The sequence below is a fragment of the Penaeus chinensis genome, chromosome 9 (genome assembly GCF_019202785.1).
Source record: "Penaeus chinensis breed Huanghai No. 1 chromosome 9, ASM1920278v2, whole genome shotgun sequence".
In the NCBI taxonomy this organism is placed as follows: Eukaryota; Metazoa; Arthropoda; class Malacostraca; order Decapoda; family Penaeidae; genus Penaeus; species Penaeus chinensis.
Window position 1 is genome coordinate 6316170 of NC_061827.1, and position 12500 is coordinate 6328669.

A 12500-nucleotide genomic window follows, 5' to 3' on the forward strand; every position below is an offset into this window, starting at 1 on the left:
ATAATAATCATAATAATAATAATAATAATAATAATTATAATAATAATAATGATAATAATAATGATAAAAACAATGAAATAAAATAACAACAATACCAATAATTGTAATAATAACAAATGGTCATAATAAAAATGATAAGAAAAACAACAGTGATAATAACAATAACGTTAATAATGATGATAATAGTAATGATAGTGATATAATGATAATAATAATAATAGTAATAATAATAACAATAATAATAGTAATAATAATGATGATAATAATAACAATGATAATACTAATAGGAATGATAATGATAATAATAATAATAATAATAATAATAATAACAATAATACTAATTATAGTAATAATTATTATTATTGTATGATACTAATGCTAATACTAATACTAATAATAACAAAAATAATAAAAACAACAACAGCAACAATAACAACAACAACAATAATAATAAGTTGTAGCATTAGTAATAAAAATAATAGTAACCATAAAAACAACAATAATGATCATAAAAATGAAATCCAGAATAATATACATACTTGCGGTTTTCCGTTAAAGCTATTTTTAATCTCCCCGTCCGATGTTATTTTCGAATTTCCAAAAATAAAATTATTTTTTCGCGAACCGAACATTTCTGGTGCACAATATTTTTGTCACTCGTACGGGACAACACGTTTAAAAATATGTTTCAGGAAAAAGTGCATATCTATTTTCCGAGGTCAATTTGAACCCTAAATATATTATATATTATTTGGGGAGGCTTAAAGCTAATGATAGTGATGATATACCACAGCAAAATTGTAATTAGGATAATAACACCTATGTGTGTGTATACATGCATATATATATATATATATATATATATATATATATATATAAAGATAGATAGATAGATAGATAGATACATAGATAGATAGATAGATAGATAGATAGATATAGATAGATACATAGATAGATACATATATAGATAGATAGATAGATAGGGCTCACTATGAAGACCTCTTTCTAATGATTAATACTTTTAAAAAAATAAATGTGCTGGACATCAAAGACCATACATCACAAGGGCAAAATATTAGGGTGAATAGGGTTTAAAGGAGCTTTATTAGAACACATTTCAACAGCCATGGTATAAGATAGTATGATAGTTGAGGGGTGGTAAGAAAGGAAGTAGATAGGTCAGGATAAAGGATGTTTAGATAAAATGAAGGATATTTATGCGTCTGAGGAAGGAGAATAGGTTGTCAATTGAAACGGTAAGGGATCCGTGAGGTTGTCCGACAAGTTGGGGGTCGGAGAAGAGAGGACAAGTAAGGAAAAGTGAGGGTAAAGGATTCAGTAAATCGAGGGCATGAAGTAGAATATGTGGGACTGAGAAAGGAACATTACATGAGGAGCCTAGAGGTGGTTTAAATGCGTGAGGCGGGTGTGACTTATTCGCAGTTTCTCAGCGTCTGTTCTGGTGGTGTGCTGCCGACCAAGGAGAGATGCAGGCTTTTATGGTTTGTAGTTTATTGGTGGTCAGACCTGATCAGAAAGATTGCCAACGGTTATAGAGGAGTGTTTTGACGTGAGGGTAGCAGTCGGTGGCTGGATGTGTGAAAAGCGGGGTTGGTGGGTTGTGGACAGGGCGGCGGATCGAACCAAGGAGCTGCTTTTTCACTGCCGGAGATCCCGACATGGCTAGTATCCAGAAAAGTTTAATTGTTTTCTGTTGTGCATTTTACGGAATATAGGGTTGATAGGGTGTATGGATTAGATGACTGATATTGAGTTGTGTGAGTCAATGAAGATGGCGGAGAATGAGGAAGAGATGGAAGACATGCGTTGTAAAGCGAAAAGAATAGCATAGAGCTTTGTTGTAAGGACGCTCGATTCAGGGGGAAGGGGAAAGTTGTATGTATGAGAGGGAAAGACTACTGCGAAAGCTGTACCTAAGGTGGATTTGGAGCCGTCTGTATACTGGAGAAGTGACTAGAGATATGCACAAGAAAATGTGTGATGAGGATAGAAGGTGGGATGTTTAATTTGGGTGAGTCAGGGAAAATAGAAGAGCAATTGCAGGAGGAAGGTATTAGCCAGAGATAGAAAGATTGGACAGAAATAGGAAGGGATCGGAGATGAGGAATGGGTGAATGGGAAATCAGAAAGCCCATACGAAAAGGGAAAGGGGTAGTTAAACGTCGAGAGGAGGAGAAGGTATGAAGAAGGGATTGAGGAACAGATTGTAGAGAGAAAATTGATGGAAACGAGCATAGCTTTTAAGAGACAAAAGAATGCGACGTCGAGAAAGAGATGACAGGTCTGGTTAAGTGTATAGGCTCTCAAATGGAGAGGATCGAAAGGTACTTAAACCTAAACGGGAATCGCAATGGTGGATTGTGTCAAGTTGAGTGAGAAGGGAGGCAGAGGCGGAAGAATATATATGGCAGCATAATCGAGTGTAGAGAAGATTTGGGTAAAATGGAGATGAAGGAGTGTTTTGTGGTCTGAGCACCAGGTTATGGGAGAGAGTTAGAGTCGACGGTGTTATTTTCTTTCTTTCTTTAACAGAGAGGATATGATATCGCCAATCCCAAGAACTGAAAATCGGAATTGGATGGGAGCATCATATAGGAGGAGTGGAGATTGGGAGCCTATACGTGAACGAGAAAAAATGATGGAAAAGGTTTTAGAGGTAGAAAATCGAAAGCCGCCGCTGGTAGCTCAAGAAGAAATTGATATTATTGCCGACTGGAGGAGCTGATGGAGGGTTGGTATGGAAGGACCAGAGGCACCGATGACCGGATTTCTGGTGGTAGAGTTGAAACTAATCCGTTTACAGCAATGGGAAACAATGTGGTGCAGAGTACACTGGAAGTAGAAGAGACAAATCTGACAAGCAAGGTGCGATCAGAAAGAAATTACTTTATGAAAACGCCCATGTTTCCGCATATGCCTTTGGATGATAGTTATTGAAGGGTATGGTGCCGCCATGCCGTTTCATATGCCTTTTCTAGATCGTCTGGGCCTTCATGGGTATTGCGACATGACCGTAATGCACAAGGGATTTCAGAAGAAGAAAAAGGCACATTATAAGATTCTGCAAAGGAGAGGGAGAATGAAAAGGGAATGCGCTCTTTGTCTGATTTTATGGAAGAGAAGAAAGGAGAAAGGTGAGAGCCGCTACTGACTTGGCTAAAATAGACACTAAGTTTTGTAACTCCTCGAAGAGGTCAGAGATGAGGCTATTGCGGATATGGGGGGCGGGGTGAAGAGAATGTTTCCTGATAGTTTGTGGATCCGCCGCCAGACTGCAGAGACTGGTATAGATGATGTTATGAAGGATACATAATTTTGCCAGCTATTTGGCAAGGAGTGACGGATTGTACGGCGAAGATGGGTTGATGCCTTTTTAAATGATATGAAGGCTGTTAACTGACTGAGAGTGTCTCTCTTGTATCGGCAACTAGCTGTGCGCTTCAAATGAAGCGCTTTAGTACATTCTAGGTTCCACCGTGGAACACACTTGGAAGTGTAAGGTCTGGAGATGGGAGGGATGGTTGTATAGGCTGCATTGAGGTTATTGGCTGTGAATAGAGAAGCATGTCTGTAGTGGAAGAGAAGGATGATGGGGGAAGATCGAGAGTAGAGAGACAAAGGTATGTCAGTCATCTCTGTCGGAGCACCAGGTAGGGGAACTGGGAAGCGGGACATAGGAAGAAGGCGAAAGGAGAATAGGGAAGTGGGCGCTAGAGTGAAAGTTGTCTAGAACTGACCCATGGAAGTCTAGACGAAGGTTAGGAGAGCCAAGAGAAAGGTCAAGGCATGAGGATTGGATACATAAGTCTCCAACTATCGGGGAAGGTCGTTGGAGTTGGGAAAGTAAGGCTTCAAAGGCTATAAAACCAATAGGAGAAGGGACAGAAATAATTGTGATCCAGTGGCGGAGATAATTGCGGATAACTGTGAAAGGTATAATGGTTTGTAAGGGAGATATAACATATGGTGTTATATGATGGACAAGTAGGGAGGAGGCAGATAGAGTGTGAAGGAATGCTTCAAAATGGTAATTGGGAATAGGTATTGGAGGATGTGTGAGAAAGGTATCTTGGAGGCAGACAATGAATGAGTTATAAGATAAGATGACGAAGGTAAAGTCTGTGAGAACCAAAACTTGAGGGATTGTGGATGTAGGTGTAGGATGGGATGAGGTAGGAGAAGATGGGGTGGGACTTTTGGATTGCCTGGTGCAATAGGCAAGGCAAGAGGCACAGGGGGAGTTGTGGATATTGTTGTATCTGGATTTAGAACGGAAAAGGGATTAGACTAGGAGATGGGGGAAGCTGAGGTGGGAAGTTGAGGTGGGGGGAAGTGTTACTGAATAAGATGTAGAGACTACCTGGGTGGAGGGGATAGGAATGGAGTGAAGGATGGTATTGGAGTAGGGAGTAATTGGAAAACCTCGTCGGCGTGCTTCTTGTCTGGCCTCCCGTAGAGTGAGGCCAAGTTTGTCATGAGAACTGCTACCTCAGACTTAAACTTGTAAGCAGGGCAGCCCCTATAAAATACATTACATGTATGTGATTGTGCTGGGCAGTTTGAACAGCCATGCACAGGTTGTGTACATAGAGGACAGCGGGCTGTGGTGCAACAGTGCTTTGCAAGGTGGCCAAAATGCCAACATTTCTGACATTGACGGGTGAGGATTGATATGGTTTGACAGAGCAAGATTCTCCTATATAGACCTAGGGGGAAGGTCATGTCTACAAAAGGTAATCTTGGTAAAGCTGATTTGGGGCTTTCGGCGGCCTTTAGGGGGAATCGTGTAGTAATGTACTGATACTGCTTCGTATGTTGAGGAAGGTGGTGTAATAGCAGTGTTTGGAGCTGTGAGCAAAGGAGAGTCTGGGGTCAGTAAACCAGAAGAGTTAGAGGAGATTATAGTTCATATAGGGGCAAACTTCGAGGCCCCTATTAAGGGTAAAAAAATCTTCATTACTGACCATGGAATAGTCAGTAATGAAGCCTGAAATATGGTGGGGAAATAAGAGGCCCACCCTAAACAATCAACCAAGGGAATAGTGTGCCCAAGGCCATTCATGATTAGCACAAAGTCAACCTTTAATCCTTTCAACATGGCTCCCACACTTTAGGAATTGAACAGGGGAAGGGTTGGAGAAGATATGAGAAGGAAAGGGGAAGAAAGGACCGTGCAAAATTAGTTGAGGCAAGGGCTGAAGCTCAAAGTAGGGGAAATCCCCAACATTGGGCCTTAGCCTCCATTTCCTAAGCCCCCCCCCCCCCCCTGACAACAATAAGAAAGGGATTGATGGGGGAGCTCTTTCTAAAATACATAATGATTCACACATTTTTGAGCCTTATCTTAAAAATGTTTATGCTCTACTTTGTAATAACAACATTGATGTAGAATAGTGATATAAAAATATTGGCTTAATCTCCTCCCAGTGCAGAGTAAGTTTGAATGATTTGCTACACCGTACTCTCCTGATCTTTTACTCGTCTTTTTGTGTTTATTTCATTAATCATGTTTAAGCTAATGAAATCTTTTCACAATAATGAAAATATGTAATCCTGTGAATCGGAAAGTAAAATCACTTGCTTGATTATTAAATCAACAATAATTTATTACATTATAAGTCACTGCCTATGACATATCTGAACTCAAAATGCTCTATTCAGTTTTAGTTTGTGGGTTCTAGTAAAAAACAAGAACTAAATATATTTTCATATGACTTAGTTAACAAGAACTGTTAAGTTTATTACTGCTTTAATCCTATATACAAAATATTTCAGGCCTAGATTACTGAACTCTAACAAGCATTATTTTAACAGTACTCTTAGCTCATTTATTACAAAGAATATCCCTTGTTCACACAATATTAAGATTATTATAATTATTTGTATAGTGTGAAGAATATAGAATAAATGTGGGATAAAACACACTAAACAAAAAAAAATTTAAATGCTAACAATCTAAATTCGTAAAATACACAAAGAAATGTTAAATAACCTACTATATTCTGGGAATATTAAATATAGTTCACAGTACTTTACACTACTTTGATATATAACTTAGACATATATTGTTGTTTTTGTTAATAAAGAAAACTGAGGGTACCATTAACAGAAAACTTCTTTCATCAGTGGCTTCATGTTTTTTTGTAAATATCATGATAAAAAAAATCAAAAACAAAATCTGTGTTCACTTCCACACCCATACACATAGACATGCTTACTTAATTCATTCACTTAGACAGATTTGCAAATATTTTTCTACATTCTCTGTAACTATTGCATTAACAGCAACTGCTAATGAATTTCCTGAGTTACAGTCGTATATATTATGAGGATCAGTGAGACATATGAGAAGGTAAGAAATGAGGTTACCTTTCTATGTTGTTTTCTAAAGACAACAACATAAAATGAGCATATTCTCAACCTGATACAGTATAGAGGATTCAATTCACATGAGATATTTTCATTGATAATGGCAGTATTTTGAGGACACTTTAAATGCTAACAACAGAACCTAAATATTTGGACTTCTTGACAAAAGATACAATAAAAATCTCTTTGGACTGAGGGATAAATCGTACACAGACATATTTGTTTGTGTTACAAACAAAACTTATTTTTAACTTACTGGCAACAGGTACATGCACTATCCACGGTGTTTTTTTTCTTTTTAATCAATTTTGAATATCCTCGGATGGCTTCACACGTCTTTAGTTATCAAGGAGTCTACTAATCAGCCTACCTGATCTTGCCTGTTTACCCTATTCCTTGAAATTTTATTGTTATTATTATCATTATTACTGTGAACACTATTGTTATCATCACTGTCATTCTAACAGCATTAACAATAATAATAGTACTATATATAAGAATCTCCCTTTAAAAAAAATCAAGGAAAGGTCATTTCTGTGGTCAAGTTGTTACTAAGTGGTTCTGGACCATCCATGTTTCAGTAAAAGAAAAGAAAAAAAAAACACCATCAATAATGCATGCATACATCCACACTGGCATTAATGAGTTAATCCCAACAAATGCTCTGTAGTAAGATATCATTATAATGCTATAACCATCCCCGAGTTAGAAGCAGTTCATTTCTAACAGGTTCGTCTTCTGGATACTCTTGCTCGAGCTCTGTGTTGGGTATGTAGTGTGTTCCATTGAACTTCTTGAAATATTTGCCAACATCTGAGTGCGTTATGGGTCTGGGATCAGGTGCAATTTCCAAATTCTCTTGTGCAGCATATCTAAAATGCATTGAAAATAAAAATTTAATCATTCACATACGAACAAATGCCCCACACACTAATACACACCATCAACAACTATGTATAATTATCAATGATTATTAATGACAGACTTTACCTGTGTGAGCCATCATACACCAGTACATTGTAAAATGGCTGTTTCGTCTTATACAGGAGATTATAGACCCCCATTCGCTGCACCCAGTCAGATGGCATCCGGCACTCCTGTAAATCCATTAATTTATTTTCATCATGCTACTTTAGTATATTCAACATAAAATAAGTTGTGAGATTAAAATAGTCATTTTTTATGTTCTTTTTTGTATTATGCCTATGTACATACATCCATCTAAATAAATCATATGCATTTAAAGTATATCAATATTTTGCTTAATCTTAAGCCATTTACAAATATGCTGATTTATAGAAATTCAACATGTGTCATTCATTTCAATCATTGTGTAGATTATATAAATCTGCCTTCTGACTAGATCTACAACCTATCCATACTAAATTAATTTCATTATCAATTTTGTCTTTCATACCTTCATTTCACTTGATCAATCTTACCAACTCTCACCTTTACAGTTTACCTTTTCTCCTCATTCTCAACTCTCTTGCCTCTCATATATTTCTTTACTACAAGTGCCTGTTTTAACCTTCTATCCTGCTCTTTCTATGTCCTATTCTATCCCCTGTTCTTCCTTCTATACTTCCATCTTTCTCTTCTTCTCTCATTCCTTCTTCCTTCATACTATGAGCAATAATGAGTGACAACATACCCTGTCCCAGCCAAAAATCACGCATGTGTAGTGGTAACGCTTGTGCTGCATAACCATCCCAATGGCAAAGGAAACTTCTCTGTATCTTGGATTAGGGCTAATGGGTCTCAGCACAACCTTCTGGCTTTCCAGAATGCGCTCGCAGTCTGCAAGCATCTCCTCTATTATTGTTGAAGGTCCTTGCGTCAGTAGGCGATGACATCCAGCCACGATGCGGTCGTAGTGTATTTCTAAAGTGTAGTATATTCTGTGGGTGAGAAAAGTGGTGAGAGGGTTACTGTGATCATATGAAAAATTACTGTGATCATATGGGGGAGAAAGAAAAGAAAATAGAGAAGAAAAGAAAAGAAAAGAAAAGAAGAGAAAAGAAAAGAGAAGAAAAGAGAAGAAAAGAAAAGAAAAGAAAAGAAAAGAAAAGAAAAGAAAAGAAAAGAAAAGAAAAGAAAAGAAAAGAAAAGAAAAGAAAAGAAAAGAGAAGAGAAGAGAAGAGAAGAGAAGAGAAGAGAAGAGAAGAGAAGAGAAGAGAAGAGAAGAGAAGAAAAGAAAAGAAAAGAAAAGAAAAGAAAAGAAAAGAAAAGAAAAGAAAAGAAAAGAAAAGAAAAGAAAAGAAAAGAAAAGAAAAGAAAAGAAAAAGAAAAGAAAGGAAAAAAAAAAAAAAAAAAAAACACCACCTCACTTACCTTAGCAAGAGTTCTTGGATGCTGCGATCATTAGGCGTAAGAAGGCTCATGAGTTCCGTGGCTGAGCAGAACAACTCCATGTGGTCGGAAACATGAGCCTGCATCTGCGCCACATTCATAATGTTCCTGATCATGCGTTGGAAGACTGACATTGCATCACAGGTTGTAAGAAGTACTTGGTCGCACACAGATCCAAGAGGAAGTTCCTTTAACAATTCTCGTCCTGTTAGCCGCCTTCCTTTGTTGAATGCATCTATGTATTCATAATCATCTACACTGGAAACCATAGAAGGAAATTTAAATATATAGTCAATTTATACAGCTAAGAGTTATCAGAATAAAAATCTAATTCTTAAGTCAATTGAAACATTCCACATTCCCCTGACTGTCACTTAGTTAATTAGTATCAAGAGGAAAATGAGTGTGAAGGATAATGAAAACACAGAGTAATATAATGAAGAGCAGCTCTTTCATGGTTTCTTGTCATTCTTATATAAAGATGCAATTCTAAAGATTTTATATTCCTATATTCCTTACAGAATAAAGATATGAAACAGAAAAATGAAAATAACTTTCAAATCTATCTTTTCCTCACTTTTCTTTCATGAAAGAAGTCTTTTGAACAAAAAAAATTAAAAGCATCATGGTACATCACATTTACAAAAGCTTAATCAAAGAATTGTAACAATGAAAAAAAAATGTACCAGCATCTAGAAACTACAGGTGAATTCCTTTCATCTCGATATCAACTCAAGATTAAAAAATAGGTAGATGCCAAGCTTGGGAAACATAGCATGGAAACTTTTCTCTTTGGACTGGTAATCCCTTTTGTCCCCCTAGACTCAGGTGAAAAAAATGGTAATTCAAAAAGCATATGTAAGACAAAATCAAGTAAGCAGAAACAAAATTGCCTACCTGGGCATCTTCCATTTCATGACAAAGTGTGATGGGTAGTTTACAGGTTCAAGCAATATGCCAAGGCGGTGGCATACAGCCATATATATAATGCTTAGTGAGATCGGTATACCTTTCTTGGAAGTGAGCACTTCATTTATTAATGAATTCTTGAGATTATAATAATCTTCACTGTTACCAGCCATTTTCATCTGGAAGACGACAAATTAAAATATACCAACAAGGAATATCTGTGTAAATCTCATATATACAAAATATCAAGGTAATAAAAAACAGAACAAGACAAAAGTTCAATCATAATGTTTAAATCCCACAAGCATTAGGTATCATCAAGGCAAAATCACTAAAGAAGTACAGGTGGCTCAGAGATGTGTGTACCTATGTAGTGAAATGAAAATGAAAGAATACAGAAGAGCTACTATAGGCTGGAAGGAAGTTTGGAAGTTTGATCATTTGCAGGAGGGGAAAATTAAATTGTAACAATCCAGGTTCAAGGTGAAACAGATACAAAAGAAGAGCCCTACTCTGAAAATAAGAAGCTATTACCATTCAGAATGTAATCATATATCAGTTTCTAAGTCAATCATATTATCATTATTCTAATTTTTAGGCTTACTTGATAATAAAGGATGTGATTAATACACTTAAACAGCTGCATTGTCTTCTCATAGGACCAGCGTGATTCCGTTAGGACTTCTCCAGGGAGTGTTAAGGGCACAGAGAGGGCTGGATGATCAGGGTGGTTAATCCGCAGCTGTTCGCGACACTGCTCAGCTATATCGTCAATCACAGTGGTCATCTACATTGGAAGGGGAAAGTAAATGCATATCCTGTAGTAATTTTCTCTAAAACCCTATATCAGTATCAGTTATAAAATATTATCTTTCTAAACTGTAACAAAGCTTTATCCCAATGCCACTGAGGATGACATGCTATGCCCACCATGAGTTTAGTCTAATACTGGTCTTTACATGTAGATGGCACCTTAAGTACCTAAGTCACCTAGGAGTCAAGTGCCTTCAATCTCATCTCTTCCCTTTTCCTTGACTTTTGGAAATATTTCAAAATCTTATATTGCTATTAGTAATGTTAATAACATTATGATAACTATAATGTCATTTTCTTGGTAGCATTGAATTAAAGCATCTGTCAATTATGATTCTGGAAAGTGTAAGGTAAAGAAAAATATTCATGATGCAAATGAGGAAAATCTTTGCCCATATCCATTTTAACAACCACAAAATATATTCTTCAGTATAAAATCCTAATAAATATATGAATAAACAAAAACAAGGGAGACAGTGAAAAGACAAATACCAATATCCTTTTCATTGGTACCTGTTTTATGCTAATGTCAGCGTGTGGCTGGAACCAACGGGCCATCAGGATTGCTCCAACTTCAAGGCTCTGCTCAGCTGATGGACGGGCAACAAAATCCTCCCACTCGCGCCTGCAGGCTCCTTGATGCACATGACTCATGACTCTTAAAGCATAGTACTTATTTGTCATGTTGTCATATCTGGGGAAAAAAATATTAGTTAGATTTTCAAAATCCTGTATGAGCTCCCAGTATAAATAATATTTGCTATATATACTGCAGTGCCAATCAAAAAAATAAGTCTATATAAATCAGGAACTTTTACAGCTGTAAAGACATTTAAAAAATTAAAGAAATGACATACATATATTATCTGCATGCTACACGTAGTGCAAAAAATGACAAGAACAAAACAGATAAGATTCAAGTTGGTTTCAAAACAACAGAAGTTCAATATGATGGAAAATAATAACAGGTGCAAAACCACAGCATATATTAGTTGTTAGCAATGAAACCAGAAGACTACCAGTATTTTCTTTTCATACAATGATTGCATGATTTAAAATAGTACTACATAATCTTATATTGAAAATTATTTACCAAATTCAATATACAATCTTGTTCTCTCTACATAAAACCATTCTTCATTAGTTATGATGAAGAATGGTATGAAAAAATGACTAGATTTTTACAAAAAAGTAGTACAGAGTTTGAGAGAAAAAATCAAAATATAAAACTATATTGATCTTTTATTAATTATTGTTCTTTAACATACTGTACAAATGCAATCAATATAAGATGTAAAGCCAATGGCCTTTGTTAATAATACAAACCCTCCTTTCTTGGGTTTATATTAATCACTATACCTGACCCACCCCATCAACCTAACAGGATTAGTATTTCTAAAAAGCATAACTGTATTTAGTCACGTCAAGTGAAAGAAGAGTAAAAAAAAAAAATAAATAAAAATAAATGAATAAATCCAACTAACGACCTACACTGGCCTTCTGGAGTGAGAATTTTTATCATTTGCAGGTAATACTCTCTGCCAGTTTGGCCTTGGTTGCACAGGTGGTACCGGCTGCTGTCTAACCTCTGGCTCAACAGGTTTCGTTGGATGCCTTTATTGCAAAAATGAGTCTTAACAAGCAATATAATATATAGTCCCTTTTTGCACTCAGTTCAAAAGTATGAAAGCCCCCATAGTGTATGGGAAAGACAATATGCATAAAATATAAATTTAAAATTGCCTACTCTTTAAGACATCAACTCAAATATCCATTAATAAATAGCCTGAACAAATGAGATATGCACATATATTGACCTCAGTTTGACTAATAAACAAATTTAATGTAAAATCAGCAGTCACTGACAATTACTAGACCTACAAAAATATTTGGAAAAGAAGAAGTGCAAGATAAAAAGAACACTAACAATAACAACAACAAATATATATATAAAAACTTACTGTTCTCCATCATCAACAATCTGTCTCAAAATGTTTATGATATAAATTGGGGTGTAAGTGCCTGAAGAGACCAGG

The 12500-nt window shown here is 36.1% G+C and overlaps 1 protein-coding gene across 2 annotated transcripts in view; it reads right to left on the reverse strand.

Annotated features, from left to right (window-relative positions):
* Positions 1-5716: 5716 nt before the first annotated feature.
* Positions 5717-12500, reverse strand: part of LOC125029077 (F-box only protein 21-like) — a 7603-nt gene continuing 819 nt past the window's right edge. Inside the window, exons 2-10 of one of the 2 annotated variants that reach the window (XM_047618836.1) lie at positions 12426-12500; positions 11956-12078; positions 10978-11158; positions 10256-10438; positions 9640-9830; positions 8725-9000; positions 8045-8291; positions 7381-7487; positions 5717-7262 (exon numbers count right to left, since the gene is read on the reverse strand). The exon at positions 12426-12500 is cut by the window's right edge and continues 174 nt beyond it. In XM_047618836.1, the coding sequence (XP_047474792.1) occupies positions 7079-7262; positions 7381-7487; positions 8045-8291; positions 8725-9000; positions 9640-9830; positions 10256-10438; positions 10978-11158; positions 11956-12078; positions 12426-12500 (1567 nt within the window). In that variant the 3' untranslated portion in view covers positions 5717-7078. The remainder of the gene's footprint in view (positions 7263-7380; positions 7488-8044; positions 8292-8724; positions 9001-9639; positions 9831-10255; positions 10439-10977; positions 11159-11955; positions 12079-12425) is intronic. The other variant, XM_047618837.1, reaches the window with a different exon arrangement.